General features: G+C 45.4%; 1 protein-coding gene across 4 annotated transcripts in view; it reads right to left on the bottom strand.

Annotated features, from left to right (window-relative positions):
- Positions 1-9,945, bottom strand: part of POLR3B (RNA polymerase III subunit B) — a 122,784-nt gene extending 112,839 nt beyond the window's left edge. The window contains exons 1-5 of one of the 4 annotated variants that reach the window (XR_011380255.1): positions 9,518-9,617; positions 5,356-5,388; positions 4,153-4,209; positions 4,003-4,067; positions 602-677 (exon numbers count right to left, since the gene is read on the bottom strand). Coding sequence is in view for 3 of the 4 variants with exons in the window: in XM_002711427.5 (XP_002711473.1) it covers positions 602-677; positions 4,003-4,067; positions 4,153-4,209; positions 5,356-5,388; positions 9,767-9,838 (303 nt within the window). In the remaining variant the exon portion in view is untranslated. Of the gene's footprint in view, positions 1-601; positions 678-4,002; positions 4,068-4,152; positions 4,210-5,355; positions 5,389-9,323; positions 9,627-9,766 lie in introns of those variants that run through there. The other 3 variants (XM_002711427.5, XM_008257116.4, XM_008257117.4) reach the window with 3 other exon arrangements.
- Positions 9,946-18,091: the final 8,146 nt, after the last annotated feature.

The following is an 18,091-nucleotide window of genomic DNA, read 5'->3' as shown; positions in this document are numbered from 1 at the left end:
AGCAGCAGTTAAGATGCTGCTGGTTATGCCCACATCCCAGGAGACCCTGGGTTCAAGTTCAGGCTCTGCTTCCCGATGCAGCTTCCTGCTAACACACACCCAGGAAGGCAGCAGGGATGGCTCAAGTGCTTGGGCCCCTGTCACCCATGCGGGAGAACTGGATTGAGCTGCAGGCTCCTAGCTTCAGCTTGGCCCAGTACAGGCTGCTGCTGACATTTGGGGAGTAAGTCAGTGGACGGAAAACCTCCCCTTCCTCTCCCCATCTCCCACCCCCCACCACCAGCAGGGATTTCGCTTTCTCCCTGCCTTTCAGATAAATTAATTTTTTTTTAAATGTTTAAAAGTTTAGAAACAGGATATATATAGGACATTGTTATATAACAGTGCAAACTGATTAGAATTAAATGACAAAATAAATAGTACAGAATCGTTTCCTAATACAGCACAGGATACAGTGCTTATTTATATATTGGTTATCTTCGTCTCAGAAGAGATTTCTTTTGACCTGCTTTTCAGTCATCTGGTAAGACTATGTATTAAGGGAATACTCTTTTGAGTTAAAGCAAGCAAGTCCAATTAAAGAAGTAAGGTTTATAATTACCTCATGAGGGGACACTGGCCTAGTTACATTGAAGCTCTCTTCAACGTCAGGAAGCCCGACATAGATATTCAGATACCTGAAAAGCAAAGTAGTCCATTACCAACCATAACTCTTTAAACAACATATAAACAAATAAGCCACTTTCCTCAAATAGAGGGATTATGCTTAGGCAAATGTTTATCTCTCTGAAGGTGACAAAAATGTTAAAAATTATAATTGGGTAGAGCTGGCATTGTGGCATACTGGATTAAGCCGCTGCCTGCAACACCAGCATCAATTATGGGTGCTGTTTTGTGTCCTGGCTGCTCCACTTTCTAAGCCAGCTCCCTGCTAGTAGCCTGGAAGGGTGGTAAAGAATGGCCCAAGTACTTCGGCCCCTGCACACAGGTAGGAGACCCAGATGAAGCTCCTGGCTCCTGGCTTTGGGTCAGCTCAGCTTCAGACATTGCAACCATCTGGGGAGTAAACCAGTGGATGGAAGACCTCTCTCCCTCTCTATGCCTCTACCCCTCTATAGCTCTGCCTTTCAAATAAATATATAATTATTTAAAAATAAAATAAAATAAATCCTTAAAAAACTGTAACTGGAGATCTTCCTGAAGTGATAGCATATATACCTTTTTTTTTATTATTATTATTTGACAAGCAGAGTTAGACAGTGAGAGAGAGAGACAGAAAGAAAGGTCTTCTTTCTGTTGGTTCACCCCCAAATGGCCGCCACGGGCAGCGCGCCCAAAGCCAGGAGCCAGGTGCCTCCTCCCGGTCTCCCATGTGGGTGCAGGGACCCAAGCACTTGGGCCATCCTCCACTGCCTTCCCGGGCCACAGCAGAGAGCTGGACTGGAAGAGGAGCAATCAGGACAGAATCTGGCGCCCCAACCGGGACTAGAACCCGGGGTGCCAGTGCCGCAGGTGGAGGATTAGCCTAGTGAGCAGCGGCGCCGGCTTCCCTCCTTTTTAAAGGTATATATGCTGGCTGGCACCACGGCTCACTTGGCTAATCCTCCGCCTGCAGCGCCGGCACCCCGGGTTCTAGTCCCGGTTGGGGCACCGGATTCTGTCCCAGGGGCTCCTCTTCCAGTCCAGCTCTCTGCTGTGGCCGGGAAGGCAGTGGAGGATGGCCCAAGTGCTTGGGTCCCTGCACCCGCATGGGAGACCGGGAGGAGGCACCTGGCTCCTGGCTTCAGATCAGCACAGTGCACCACCCACAGCAGCCGTTGGGGGGTGAACCAATGGAAAAGGAAGACCTTTCTCTCTGTCTCTCTCTCTCGCTGTCCACTCTGCCTGTCAAAAAAATAAATGAATAAAAAGGAGGGAAATATTGTCATCAAGTATTTTTTAAAAAATACTACAAATCTCTTTACAAAAATAGAAAGACAGCTCCCTAAATATAATATTTACAAAAGCACAAATACATATCAAGGGTGTAGTAGCACAGCAGTGAACAGGGCGGACAGAATAAGGAGGGGAGCAACGATTTTCTGCAGATATTCCTGCACAGGTTTAACACTTACAATCACACTGCTTCTCATACCCTCAAAGAAATCCAAACTTAAAATCAACCAGAACGTAGGGGAACCCAAAAGGCACCACAAACCCAAATCCCTGATAAAGCAGTACCATAACTGCATTCAAACAGGCAGAAAGGACAGAATAATGATAACACTGGATTATAATCCCTAGAATAAAATAAACACCTACATGTCCAAATCGATACAAATAGAGAGATGAATGAGAAGGGAAAGCTCTTCCTCACGACAGAATTCCAATATTAACACAGACAGAAGGTTGGGAATAGAGAGTTATCATTAGATGAACACCACAATAACAACACGACATCAAAATGCTAAAATCAGTGAAGATGTGACGAGAAATAAGAAATTTGTAGAGTCTCAATGGATTTCCCCATAAGATAGTCATTAATTACAAAAAGAAAGACAGTCATTTCACAGTGGAGAAATCAGGCAGATACCACTTTACTCAAGTGAACAAAGTTAAAATCGCCAGTAATAAATTACACAGACATCTGCATGCCCTGAGATGAATCAAGGAGAGAGGCAGAAAGCAGCCCTTCTTTGGGTTCTTGCCAAAATTCATAAACCAATCTCATCCTGAGCAAATACACAAAACCAAATGGAAGCACTTTCTACAAAAACTGATTAGCGTATTCATGTGTCAAGGTCAAGAAAGACCAAGGAACTGGTCAGCACTGTGGCATAGGGGGTTAAGCCACTGCCTGCGTTGCTGACATCCCATATGGGTGCCGGTTCTAGTCCTTGCTGCTCCACTTCTGATCCAGCTCTTTTCTATGGCCTGGGAAAGCAGTGGAAGGTGGGCCAAGTACTTGGGTCTCTGCAGACACGTGGGAGACACAGAAGAAGCTCCTGGTTACTGGCTTCAGATTGGCTCTGCTCCAGCCTTTGCAGCCATTTGGGGAGTGAACTAGTAGATGGAAGACCTTTCTCTCTCTTTCTCCCTCTCTTGGCCTGTAACTCTGCCTCTCAAATAAATAAAATAAATCTTTAAAAAAAAAGAGAGAGAGAGAAAAAGACCAAGGGACTGTCACAGGAGAGTGACAGTTGAAGAGACGAAGGAAAACAATAAAACTAAAGACACCATGGGTTCCTGGACTAGAAAAAGGATGTTAGTTCAAAAATATCAACTAAGGTCAACAGATTAAGTTGACAGCATTGTATCAATGCTAATTTCTCTGGTTTTAATAATTCTGCTATGATTATGTAAGATGTTAACAGTAACAGAAGCTAGGTGAAGAATATATGGGAACTCCTTTTCCTAATTTTGCAATATTCCTATAAATCTAAAATTTTTTTAAAAATATAAATTTAGTTAAAATATTAAAATCTTATTAGGTTCAAAATAACTTCTGAGTCACAACGTTACTTGTTATAATTGGTTCATCAATTAAAAATTAAATCTGAGCACTCGGGGTGGGTGTTTGGCATGGTGGTTAAGATGCTGCATAGCCGTTAGGATGCCACGGCTCATTCAGAAAGCCTGGGTGTGAGCCCTGGCTCTGCTCCTGATCCCAGCTTCCTCTTAACGTGCACCCTGGGAGCCAGCAGGAAACGGCTCAAGTAGTCTGCATGTGGGAAACCTGGGTTGCGTTCCCAGCTCTTGGCTAAACCCTGACCCAACCCTGGCTGTTGCAGGCATCTGGGGAATGAACAAGCAGATGGAAGATCTCTGTCTCTCTCTGCCTTTCAAATAAATTTTTAAAACTTTTTTAAATTAAAAAAAATAAAAAATTTGAGCACTTGAAAATTATCTTATTAAACAGATAAAAGAGAATGATTTCAAGAGTTTCCAGAGCAGCTCATTCACTTGGAAAACTGTAAGACATAACCAAAATCGCACAGTAAGAGCAACTGATTCCTTACTTACTTTAGGTACCACATGGGGTCGGCATCACTCGTAACCTTTTCATTGGCCTTCATTATCTTCTTTATCTGCAGAGGAAAGCGCAGCTTGAGGAAAACAGCCAGTTCCCAGGGAATCCCTGCCAGATGACTACCTCTAAGGTCTGGTGCTTACCTCCACATTAATGAAATAGTTGAAGGAATCTATGTGCTGCTTCACGAGGCCTTTCACCTAAACAGAAAAGGAAAAATCAGATTAGCAACAAAATAATAGATTCTGCAACAAACTCTAACCATACCTGCTCCTCAATGTTTTTACTGAAAACCCAAGTGGGGTTTAGTGAAAAAAAAAAATAAGGATCTCTACTAATAAAGCTGAAATAATTGCACTGGACATCAAAAGCAGGGTGGAACTCAGGGAACTGAGGTCTCCTTCCGTTCACCTGGCACAATGCTTTCAAGATCCACCATACTGCAGCATGGATTAGTACGTGATTTATTTTCCATATCAAATAATTTTCCACTGTATGGATATACACATTTTATTTATCCACCCATCAGCTGATGTCCACGTGTGCTGTTTCCACTGTTTGGCCATTACGGGTAATGGTAAAGTTTTTACACACAGTTGCGTTTCCATTTCTCTTGGGGACAATCGCTGGACCATATGGTAACTCTATGTGACCACCTGAGGAACCGCCAGTTGTTTACCAAAGCAGCTGCAACCACTTGTACCTTCCCACCAGTACAGCATGAGAGTTCCGATTTCTCCACATCTTTGTCAACACTTGCTACTGCCTTACTTTTCAGTTACAGTCATCTGAGCAGGTGCCCAGTGATCTCTCACCGCAGTTCCCACTTCTGCTTAGCAGGAGCCCATTCAAACTGAAGGGAAACTTTTCACCACATTACATTATACCCAGCAGCTCCTCTGACCACACACAAATCTGCTCCAGCTAAACTGGGTGCTGTCCCGCACACACCCTCGGGAGGTATCCTGATTAAACCAAGCTCTCTGCATCCGACCTTTCAGATTAGGTCATTCCTCTTCTTTTAAGAAGTGCCTTATGTCGGGCAGCCCTCTCTGACCATGTGTGCCATCAGTCTTTTGCCAACAGGCTTTGGGTTTTATTGTTCCCACGCCACGCTACTAAGCAGACCACTTCAATCATCAGACTACCACTCTCCCAACCACCACCTCACAGGCAGGGATGGTGCCTCCTAATTCCATTTATTTCCAAAACCTAGCCAAGTATAACAGTTGTATGAAGTTAAAAAAAAAGTTATTTGGTGACAAAATTTTAGTCTCCAAAAAAGCTATTTCTTCATTTTTCTCATCTGAAAAATAACCAATTATTACTAAATGTGAAACAATTACCTTTAAAAATGCTGGAAGCAGCCTCCATTTTTCCTGTGAATCAAAGCAACAAGAATATCAGAACACTGTGCTAACAATCATAAAATATAAAATAAGAACTTATTTTACCACATGTATTAGACTTCAATAAAAAGGTTTTTTCTTTTTTTAAGAAGAAAAAATACTGTTCCTCAACAGTAGAGACAAGGGCTGTAAACAATAATCAATTCTCAAAATGTCAATTTCACTCAAATACAATACATTATTTTGCACATAATTAGTTACCACAGATAAAACATATAGTATTTGTCTTTTGGGGGCTACCCTATTTCACTAAGTATAATGGTTTCCTGTTGCATCCATTTTGCTACAAAAAAAACAGGATTTCATTCTTTTTTACAGCTGAGTAGTGTTCCATAGTGTACCTATACCACATTTTCTTTATCCAATCATCTGTTGATGGGCATCTGGATTGATTCCACATCTTAGTAATTGTGAATTAAGCTGCAACAAACATGGGAGTACAGATAACTCTTTCATATGCTGATATCATTGCCTTTGGGTAAATTCCCAGGAATGGTATGGCTGGGTCGTATGGTAGCACTATTTTCAGGTTTCTGAGGAATCTCCATACTGTCTTCCACAGTGGCTGTACTACTTTGTCTCACCAACAGTGGATTAGGGTACCCGTTTCCCCACATCCTTGCCAGCATTTGTTGTTTTTGGATTTTTAAAAAATATTTATTTATTTGAAAGGCAGAGAGAGGTCCTCCATCCGCTGGTTCACCCACCCAGATGGCCACACACCGGCAGAAGATGAGCCGATTCAAAGCCAGGAACCAGGAGCCAGGAGCTAGGAGCTTCTTTCAGGTCTCCCATGTGGGTGCAGGAGCCCAAGGACTGCTTTCCCAGGCGACAGCAGAGAGCTAGATCAGAAGTAGAGCAGCCAGGACTCGAATCGGCACCCATGTGGGATGCTGGCACTGCAGGCAGTGGCTTTACCTGCTATGACAGCCAGCTCAGTTTTTGATTTCTGTACAACAGTCATTCTAACTGGGGTGAGGTGAAACCTCATCGTGTCTTTGATTTGCACTTCCTCAATAAAAAGGCTATTTTCTTTTTTTTTTTCTGTAGAATAAGAACTCATTTTATTTTATGAATCTAGAATAGTTATTGGATTAAATGTATTTCTTATTTGGTAGTAGAGTGTATACAGTCAGCTTTGCACATTCTTTTTTTAAAAAAAACTTTTATTTAATAAATATAAATTTTGAAAGTACAACTTTTGGATTACAGTGGCTTTCCCCCCATAACCTCCCTCCCACCCGCAACCATCCTGTCTCCACTCCCTCTCCCATCCCATTCTGCATCGAGATTATTTTCAATTATCTTTATATACAGAAGATCAACGTAGTAAAGATTTCAACAGTTTGCAACCACACAAACACACAAAGTATAATACTAGTATTACCGTTAATTCGCATAGTACAACACGTTAAGGACAGAGATCCTACATGGAGGGTAAGTACACAGTGACTCCAGTTGTGGATTTAACAATTGACACTCTAATTTATGACGTCAGTAATCACCCGAGGCTCTTGTCATGAGCTGCCAAGGCTATGGAAGCCTCTTGAGTTTACAAACTCTGACCATATTTAGACAAGGTCAAACATAGTCAAAGTGGCAGTTCTCTCCTCCCTTCAGAGAAAGGTACCTCCTTCTTTGATGGCTCCTTCTTTCTACCGAGATCTCACTCACAGAGATCTTTCAATTAGGTCATTTTTTGCCACAGTGTCTTGGCTTTGCATGCCTGAGATACTCTCACTGGCTTTTTAGCCAGATCCGAATGAAAAAGGCTATTTTCTAAGTAATTAATTAAAAAAGAAGTTATTTTTTAATTTATTTATTTATTTTATTTATTTATTTGAAAGGCAGAGTAACAGAGAGAGAGAGACAGAGAGATCTTCCATCTGCTGTTTCACTCCCCAAATGGCCATAAAAGCCGGAGCTGAACTGATCCAAAGCCAGGAGCCAAGAGCTTCATCCGGGTCTCCCATGTGGGTACAGGGCTTGGGCCATCCTCTGCTGCTTTTCCCAAACACATCAGAAGGGAGCTGGTCAGAAATGGAGCAGCCAGACTTGAACTGGCACCCACATGGGATGCCGGCATGACAGGTGGCAACTTAAACCATTAAGCCACAATGCTGGCCTCAAAAAAGTTATTTTAAGGTACCAAAATCAAGCCCCTGCAGCATGATGTGATTCAGATGCACAGAGCCAGGAAAGAAATGGTTATTTCTGAACCAGAAGGCTGGAATCGTGGTACTGGTTCCCTTCAGGGCTGTGCAAATTCAGACAAGAAACAGAAATCTTCTACGGCTGCTTCTTCAGCTCTCCAGAGAAGGGGTCGGTCCTGTCACCAGTTAAGGATGCAGACTTGGGGCTGGCACTGTGGTGTAGTGGGTAAAGCTGCCGCCTGCAGTGCCAACATCCTATATGGACGCCAGTTCAAGTCCCGGCTGCTCCACTTCTGATCCAGCTCTCTGTTACGCCCTGGGAAAGCAGTAAAAGATGGCCCAAGTCTTGGGCCCCTGCACCCATGTGGGAGACCCAAAGAAGTTCTTGGCTCCTGGCTTTGGATTGGCACAGCTCCAGCAGCTGTGGCCAACTGGGGAGTGAACCATCGGATGGAAGACCTCTCTCTTTCTCTCTCTGCGTCTCCTTCTCTGTGTAACTCTTTCAAATAAATAAATAAAATCTTTAAAAAAAAAAAAAAAAAAAAGACTGGAGTCACACTGACAAGTCCAAATTCTACATGGGCCTTGGCCCAGCCTTCTAACACCTAGCCAGCAAATCTTTCCAGCTAAATGCGAGTGAAAATAAGATTTATTTCAGAGGATTAAACAACAAGACACATCATGGCAAAACAGAGCCTGGTACAGACAAGTACTAGTAAACACTGGCTTTGATAACCTCTTCAGGGTACTGCCTGGTGATCAGCACGCTTTGCACACACTCATAGACTGAATCTGTTGGAGTGATTATAACTCAACTTTGTAATACTGCCAAGTAATTATAAAGAAGTTCTAATAATCCAATAGACTCACTGACCATGTCACTGTCCTGCTAAAACCCTCCAAAAGCACTCCACTGCTCCCAGGAGGAAGTCCAAACTCCTTCAGATGTCTAAGAAAATCCTTCATAATCAGGAACCTCCCATAGCCTTCCTCTCGTCCTCTATTTTTCTTCCCTCTAGTACTACTAGATTTCCCTCAGTCCCTCGGTAACATCACGGCTCTTCTCGCCTAGAGGTTTCCAAGTATCCTGTCCGCTCTGCCAGTTCTCTTCCCACTAGCTCCTCCCGGCTCACTACTTCTCTCCCTCAAGCCAGCGAAGGTCCTGAAGCTTAGGGAGGTTACAATACATGGATTTGGGGGCAGGCATTGTGGCACTGCTGGGCAGTGGAAGATGGCCTATGCACTTGGGTCCCTGCACTCACGTGGGAGACCCAGGCTTCTGGCTTCGGATCAGCCCAGCTCCAGCTGTTGCGGCCATTTGGGTAATGAACCAACGGGTGGAAGCACTCTCTCTCTCCCTCCCTCTCTCTTTCTCTCTCTAATGCTACCTTTCAAATAAATAAATCTTAAAAAAAAAAAAAAAGACTGCTTGGGATGCCTGCTCTCATTCAAGTGCCAGCCGGAGCCCCGGGACAGCCCCTTCCAATCCAGGTCCCTGCTAATGCACCCTGGGAGGCAGCAGATGATGTCTCAAGGGCCCCCGCCACGCACGCGGGAGACCAGGATGGAGTTCCCGGCTCCTGGCTTCAGCCTGGGCCAGCCCCAGCTGTTGAGTGAAGCGGGGATGGAAGATCTCTATCTTTCCACCATTCAAATGAATTAACTTTTTTTTTAACGGTGTTTTTTCAGGAAATTAAATTTGTCAACAGCTGCACGTGACTGGGCAGCTCACTGTGGGGCAGTTACCTTTACCTTCCGAGAGCCGGATGAAGGCTATGGGGCTTCTCCCCAGAAAACACACAGGCCTATAGCTGAGTTAATATTCAGCGTGTTTAAACATCGCTGAGGCCAAAACGTCAACCCTGAATTCGGACTTCGACACTGGCCTAAGCTCCCTGGAACTCGGTGTCCGCCACGGGCCCACCAAGACGCGATACGTCTCTCACAGTGCCTACGCGGGCCCGTGCCGTAAGGGTTCCACAGCGAGAGCCACCGAAGCCGCGGCGCCACACAGCTCCGCCGGGACCAACCGGTCCATGAGCCCGACTCGCACGCGCAGGGCTCTGAGCATGCGCGGAAGCCCTGCGCATGCGCAGAAGACACCAGCCGGCCTCCCTCAGCCCCAGGGCTCTTTGGGCAACGCCCCCTCAGGAAGCGTCCCGGTCCCTTCCACAGCCCGCTCGCCGTACACTCACCTCTACAGTCGGGATCGGCGCAGCAAGCTCCTCTGGGCTCAGGTTTCCAAACTCCTCCGCTAGCACGTCCATGCTGTTCACGACGAAGGAAAAAGCACACTGAACCTCCACGCCGGCCTTCGGCAAGCAAGCCGAAGCACTTCTGCAGGTCGGTGCGCAACGGCCTAAATGGTCCCCGCCGCGCTTGTTCACAGGTGGCACGACAGAAAGGTTCCGCCTGCTACGGGACGAACCTGCGGTGGAACCCGGATGTGGTCGAGGCCGAGCTGGAAACTGCGCCCCCTGGTGCAGCTCCGAGGTCGTGCCCGAAAGATTCCAATTTCCGACCTACACGTGTATTGGCCAATAATTGAGGGCAGCGGAATACAGTGGTGGTAATTTTAAAAGTAATTCGAGGAAGAGTGCGAACGGATAATTTGCACAATTTGAAGCACTAGGAGAATTCATTTTGTTCAATCCAAAACGCACTATGTAGTCTGGAAGACCAAGAAACTTCCCAAATGCCTAGAAGTAGGGTATTGATTACCTAAACCGCGGTACATGCGTGTGGTGGGATAGCATACAGCCATCACAGCGGACACAAAGTGGGGAGAAATTCGCACTACAGACTAGGGCGTAACAGCACAGTAAGACCAAGGAGTAAGTTCGATAACCAGCACAAGTAGAAATACAATAGGAAAAGATGATATTTAAAGCAATAGGGGAAACCCAATAAGTGATGCTGGAACACCTGACTAGCCATTTGGTTTGAAAAAAAAAAAAAAGGCAAAACACAAGTAAATCCTATAAGGATTAAATATTTCACTGATAAAATCTCAAAATGCCAGTGAATGTATTTGTAATGTGAAGATAGTGAAAGCAGCAACCCGGAAGTCTTTATAAAGGATAATAGAATTCTAAACATGATTTTATGATTCTTTGGAAGATATTTAATTTTATAAACATTTTTAAACATCATAGAGTTTCTTTAGATACACAAGTTGGGGGAAGATAAAGGATTGGTCTCCCTAATTCAGAATGAGCTCTACAAATCAATAGGAGGAAAAAAATCCCACTGTGAAAAACAAGGCACAAGATACCAATAGTTGCTTAATAGATAGAGAGGTAGTGTTTGGGGAGCTGGATGTTTGCATAACTGTGAATATGCTTAATACCAATGAACCTGAACCATTTTTAATGATTAAAATAGCAAGGTTTATGTGTATTTTACAATTTTTAAAAAGTTCATGAAAATTGGTAAATATGTGTAGTACTTTCCAATCCTTCCCCATACATGTAGAACCCTTGCATCGTGTCTCAGCTTGCTTTCTGTGGCTATGATGAAATAGCTGAGGCTCAGTCATGAAGAAAGAGATTTGTTTAGCTCACAGGTTGGGAGGTTCAAGGGCATGACGCTGGCTCCTCAGCTCTGGTGAGGGCTCCCTTGACTGCATCACACAGCACGTGGCACATGGCAGCATGGCGAGGGAAGGGTCACAAGGAAAGACAAGAAGCCCAAGAGCAGTTGAGAGAACTAAATCCTTTCCCAGGGCAGTGCTCCTAGTCACCTTACTACCTGCCACTGCACCCCATCTCTTACAGGTCCACCCCCTCCCAATATCACCGCATTGGGGACCATGCTTCCAACACGGGAACTCTTGAGGGTCTCACTCAAACCAATCACATTAGGTTAGTCTGATGTCTTTTTTTTTTTTTTTTTAACTTGACAGGTAGAGTTATAGAGAGAAAGAGAGAGAGAGAGAGAAAAGTCTTCCTTCTGTTGGTTCACTCCCCAAATGGCCGCTATGGCCGGCACTGTGCTGATCCAAAGCCAGGAGCCAGGTACTTCCTCCTGGTCTCCCATGCGGGTGCAGGGCCCAAAGACTTGGGCCATCCTCCACTGCCTTCCAGGGCCACAGCAGAGAGCTGGACTGGAAGAGGAACAACCGGGACTAGAACCCAGTGCCATATGGGATGCCGGCGCCGCAGGCGGAGAATTAACCAAGTGAGCCATGGCGCCAGCCCTAGTCTGATTTCTGAAATAAATTTCACTGCTTGTATCTTCTAAGTAGTATGCTGACACCTGGAAAGAAGGGAAAGAAAGAAGAATTAGCTCCTGGCTTTGAAGTCCTTAGAGCTTACTAAGAGAGACAAGGTATATCTGCGTATTGTCCTTGTGAGTTACCAGAGAACTACCTATTTAGTGTGGAAGGGACTGGGAAAGTGATCCATGGACGGCAGAGGGGCTCGAGGTTGGCTCAGGAGTGTTGACTTTTGTACACAACATCCTGTTTGCTTTTTTCCACTATTCTCATTGGTCCTCCAACTTTGGCAGACATCAGCCTGAGGAGTTTTAAACAATCCCAGCTTTCTGATTGGTAACTTAGGGCTGGGGCCTGAAATCTGCATGGCTAACAAGTTCAGTGATCACACTTTGGAAATCCTTGCTCTAAGGGAAGGCTTATCACTCGGACGGTCATCCTCTGTCAGCCCTCCCTTACCTGGTGATGTGTCTGGTTCTGCAGGATGTAAGTTCCTGAAACAGGAGCTGTCTTGTTTGTGTTTTGTATTCCCGGGTTCTAACCCATTGTTTGCTCCTGAATAAATCTCTGTTGAATCAATAATCTGAAAGAAATAAATGCAATGAGTGATAACAAATTTGACATTCTATGAGGGGACTTCAGAAAGTTCATGGAAATGGAATTAAAACTGATTTTGGCACAAAACTATTTTGAAATCCATGCATATGACAGCTCTTCAAAAAGTTCATGAAATTCGTATTATGAAGAAACTACACATGGGGGCCAGCGCTGTGGCATAGTAAGGTGAGCCTCCACCCCTGTGGCACCAGCATCCCATATGGTTCAAGTCCCAGCTGCTCCACTTCCAATCCAGCTCCCTGCTGGTGGCCTAGGGAAGCAGTTGAGGATGACCCAAGTGCTTGGGCCCCTGAGTCCACATGGCAGACCTGGAGGAAGCTCCTGGCTCCTGGCTTTGGATTGGCCCAGGTCCAGCCATTGTAGCCATTCGGGGAGTGAACCAGTGGGTGGAGGACCTCTCTCTGTCTCTCCCTTTCTGTGACTCTGACTCTCAAATAAATAGATGAATCTTTAAAAAAAAAAAAAAGTAAAAGAAATTATAAAACAAAAAAAATACACATTGGATTTGAAAATTGTCTTTTGCACCTAAATGTATCTTTGTTTTCCCCTAGTTCTTGTGAAATACAGAAGGCTCTTATCCATGATCCCGAAGGCCTACATGGAGATAACTGGCTGACGCTCACAGCTGTCAGCCCTTGCAATCCTCTCTGAGTTATACAGGCACCCCAGGTCAAATCTGTGACTTCTTTCTAATCCTCTAAGTGCTGGAGTTTTGAAACCAAAAGGCCAGGAACAGTCTTGTGATTTATGCTTGCTGCTGTCACAGCCTTTTCTTGGGGTATTAGTATATAGAAAGCCTCTGGGGCTGAGGCTGTGGTGTAGTGGGCTGAGCCTCTGCCTGCGGCACTGGCATCCTATATGAGCACTAGTTCGTGTCCTGTTGCTCTTCTTCTGATCCAGCTCTCTGCTATGGCCTGGGAAAGCAGCAGAACATGGCCCAAGTGCTTGGGCCCTGCACTCTCATGGGAGACCCGGAAGAAGCTCCTGGCTCCTGGCTCCTGGCTTCAGATTGGCCCAGTTCCAGCCGTTGTAGCCATTTGAGGCATGAACCAGTGGATGGAAGACCTTTTTTTAAAAAAAATTATTTATTTATTTATTTATTTGGACAGGTAGACAGTGAGAGAGAGAGAGAGACAGAGAAAGGTCTTCCTTCTGCTGGTTCACTCCCCAGATGGCTGCTATGGCCGATGCTGTGCTGATCCGAAGCCAGGAGCCAGGTGCCTCTTCCTGGTCTTCCATGCAGGTGCAGGGGCCAAGCACTTGGGCCATCCTCCACTGCCCTCCAGGGCCACAGAGAGAGCTGGACTGGAAGAGGAGCAACCGGGACTAGAACCCAGTGCCATATGGGATGCCGGCACCGCAGGCGGAGGATCAACCAAATGAGCCACGGCGCCGGCCCGAAAGACCTTTCTGTTTGTCTCCGTCTCTTTGTCTGTAACTCTACCTCTCAAATAAATAATGAATAAAACCTTTACAAAAAAAAAAAAAAAAGTAGAGTAGTTTGAATAGAGAGAAAGGAACATCCCAGAGGGGAAAAATGGTTGGAATATGATCCCATCACCAGTGACAACCAGGTGAGAAATTGAACAATGCCATAGGATGGGGGTAGAGAACAGGAGACACTGGTTAAAGGTCGGCAGGGGAAAAGCCAACCCCTCTAAGCTGCACCCTGAAATATTAGAGACAGCTTCTATTTACTGAGTGTTTACTCTTTGCCAACCATTGGAATAACCCCACGTCTATTCAATATTTGAATGATCAACCGCTGGGGGATAAGTATAATTATCCCTACTTGACTGGTTAAAGACCAAGGCTAACAGGAGTTAAGAAATTTGCCCAGAGTTGGAATTTAAATCCATAATGATCTGATCCCAGAGCCCATGCCATGGGGTGGCGGAAGTCATTTCAACAACCTGAACAGAGGCATGAGGGCATCAGAGCGCATCCCACTGATAGGCTTGTGCTGGAGGGTAATTCTCTCCTACTTGACAATCAGAGTACCCCTTTTCCCAGGACGCCTTTGGGGGAAAGTTACTCTACATGGAATTTTCTGGAGGTGTCATAAAACTCCCAGGGGCCTACGCGACTTCATACAAAGGAGGTATTGGGAGGTGCTCCTTCCTCTCTCGTTGGAGACCAAGACTAAAGGAGGTCCTGAGGTACTATCTCTGCCTCCCTTCACCCACCCCTTTTCTCCCTCTGGCCCACTCCACTTGTCAACTGTGCCCACGAGTGTGTGTGTGTGTGTGTGTGTCTGCTTTCTCAACTTTTAAGTAAACATGATCACTTTACACCCTGTGTATGTGCCTATACTTAGAATGCTTTTCTAAGTAGAAGGCAAGGACCTGGGATGAGAACTAGACCCCACTCCCCCACTTGCCAACCACGTTCCGGCAATGAGTGTGGTGCTCACACAGGGCTTGTCAGGGGAAGTGGCTAGGTGACACGAGGAAGGTGCACTGGAGCTCTGCCATTCATGGCCTTGATGCCATGGTCAACAAATTAGACCTTATTCTGAGAGGTTTCAATGTGAAGATGCAACTTAGGAAACAAAGGAAAAACATTTTCTTAAAATCTTGGAGCATCCATGTTCGGGGAAAAAACACATGTGGTCCTCATTTCCATACATGAAAAATTCGTAATAGAACTGGAGAATACCAGAAACAATGTTGGAGAAAGAATGACTCTTTTTAAAGGATTTATTTATTTATTTGAGAGGTAGAGTTACAGACAGAGAGGGAGAGGCAGAGAGAAAGGTCTTCCATCTGCTGGTTGACTCCTCAAATGGTTGCAATGGCTGGAGCTTGGCCAATCCAAAGCCAGGAGCCAGAAGCTTCTTCCTGGTCTCCAACACAGGTGTAGGGGCCCAAGCACTCAGACCACCTTCTGCTGCTTTCCCAAGCCGTAAGCAGAGAGCTGGATCTGAAGAGGAGCAGCCGACACCACAGGTAGAGGCTTAGCCTACCATGCCATAGCATCAGCCCTAGAGGGAGGACTCTTAAAGGAAAATCCTCAAAGGCTAACATTTCACCAATGGCAAAGTGAGAGTGGACACTAACTCTAAGTATGGTAGTCACAGAGTATTTCACATTTTGAGCAAGACTGATCCGTCAGCCAGCGCCGTGGCTCACTTGGCTAATCCTCTGCCTGCGGCACTGGCACCCCAGGTTCTAGTCCGGGTTGGGGCACCGGTTCTGTCCCGGTGCTCCTCTTCCAGTCCAGCTCTCTGCTGTGGCCTGGGAGTGCAGTGGAGGATGGCCCAGGTCCTTGGGCCCTGCACCCGCATGGGAGACCAGGAGGAAGCACCTGGCTCCTGGCTTCAGATTGGCGCAGTGCCAGCTGTAGCAGCCATTTGTGGGTGAGCCAACAGAAGGAAGACCTTTCTCTCTGTCTCTCTCTCTCTCTCTCTCTCTCACTGTCTAACTGTCTAACTCTGCCTGTCAAAAAAAAAAAAAAAAAAAAAAAGAAAGAAAAAAGAAAAAGAATCATCCTGTCAAAACCAACAGCAAAGGAACCTTGCCAAAAAGAGTTAGGTAGGATGGATGTTAAGAGGCTAAGGTGGGGGCCGGCACTGTGGCACGGTGGGTTAACGCCCTGGCCTGAGGCGCAGACATCCCATGTGGGCACTGGTTCTAGTCCCAGCTGCTCCTCTTCCAACCCAGCTCTCTGCTGTGGCCTGGGAAAACAGTAGAAGATGGCCCAAGTCCTTGGGCCCCTGCACCCATGTGGGAGAACTGGAAGAGACTCCTGGCTCCCGGCTTCGGATCATTGTGGCCAATTGGGGAGCGAACCAACGGATGGAAGACCTCTCTCTCTCGCTCTCTGTGTAACTCTGACTTTCAAATAAATAAATAAATCTTAAAAAAAAAAAAAAAGAGGCCAAGGTGGCTTATCATGAAAACCCTGCTCAGTGCCAGGGGCAAGTCCACACTGATTAGTGGAAACAAACGCAAACGTAGATTCTCTGTCAGAACATATTTTTAATTAAGACACACCAAAAGGAAGGGCAGCAACAGAAGTGGAAGAGTAAGCGCTGAGTCAGCAATCAGTAACAACAACGACGGCTACTTTGATTGGATGACCTAAGGAGCCAATATAGAGACTCCCTTAGGTTCAAATATACTGAATTAATAGCTCTGGGACCTTACCCAGTGTCTTAACCTATCTAAATCTCATTTTGCACCCTTGGAAATAATGATAGAACATGCCTCACAGCAGATTGCACAGGTACAGGAGATAACTTACATAAAATACCTAGGCTAGTTCTTGCCATGTAGTGCTTGGTGGCTATTACTATTCTATTATTTTCTGAAAGCTAAAAAAAATTACATTCAGGTTCAAGTGCAGCCTGAGAGACAAATTCATGGATTTCCTTTCTTTTTTATCTTATAATAAATCCTTATGTTCCTTTCCCTTCACTTTGAAAGACAGTAACATAGTGGTCTTAAAATGAAAAGACAAAGCTTCACTCTGAAAATAAAGAAGAGGAGGGCACACATCGATAATACAAATACATTTTTGAAAGATTAAATTGTGGAGGATAAAGTCATAATTACTAACTGAAATTAGAACATGTTGGATTTTGTCGCTATCCTTTGAAGCTGCCATCAAGGACAATAACTGCAGCTTTCTGCATACCCTTGGGTTTCTCTGCCAGTGACAATATTGGGTTTAATGAGCCATGGTTCTGATGAGAGATGACAATTTTTGTTCTTATGTACTTAAGCACTTAATCATCACATCTCAAAATACTAAAACCCCTTGAAGCTTGAAAGAGATTTGGGACTCATAAATTACAGTTATTATAATGTGTTCTGGTTGTATTACGCTGTAGAGTTTGCAGACAATTTCAAATGTGTTTCATTTGATCCTCATAATGATTCTGGGAGGTAGGCAGCTAGTAGGGTAGGTGGGTAGGTTAGAAAACGGAGTCCTGGCGATTAAAAGACTGATTTGAGCTCATATAGCTATTGAGTAGTAGGAGTGAATTCCAGTTCAGGTCTTGTGAGCCTCAGTTCCATGCTACTTGTACCGAACCATGAATGGCAAACTTTTCAAGTTGACATCCCCAGAGACAGAACAGGCTGAACTTAAGTTCTGAGAAAGAGGCAAGCAAGAAATAAAATAATGTTGCACAAAAAGTGGCATCCCCTATGCCCATGGCATCAGTTGCCAAAGAACTAAAGAACATCTTAGCATCACCTTGGATCTGGTTTCAAAATCCTCAACATAGTGCTCTGTGGAGCTACCACCAAAAGATCAGAGTAGACCCAAGATTTTAAATCTATTTGCATGAAGCAAAGGTTCTTTGGGACTTAGGGAAGCTGAAGGGGTCTAAGGTGGAGCCTGCTAATGCTTACCAATATCCATGCCAATCTCTTCCTCCTATGTACATTTCCCAGCATCCCTTGCAGTTCCATGAGGAGCCAGGTGCCTCCTCCTGGTCTCCCAGGCAGGTGCAGGCTCGCACTTGGGCCATCCTCCACTGCCCTCCGAGGCCACAGCAGAGAGCTAGACTGGAAGAGGAGCAACCAGGACAGAATCTGGCGCCCCAACCGGGACTAGAACCCGGGGTGCCGGCGCCACAGGCAGAGGATTAGCCAAGTGAGCCGCAGCGCCAGCCCAGGACCCTAAATCTTAAACAAGTGAGGCAACGCAGCAAGGACACTTGAGAAATCAACCTCAA

This window comes from Oryctolagus cuniculus, chromosome 11, assembly GCF_964237555.1.
Source record: "Oryctolagus cuniculus chromosome 11, mOryCun1.1, whole genome shotgun sequence".
NCBI classification, from domain to species: Eukaryota; Metazoa; Chordata; class Mammalia; order Lagomorpha; family Leporidae; genus Oryctolagus; species Oryctolagus cuniculus.
Note: the sequence above shows the minus strand (reverse complement) of the source record. Positions and strands in the feature narration are given on the sequence as shown.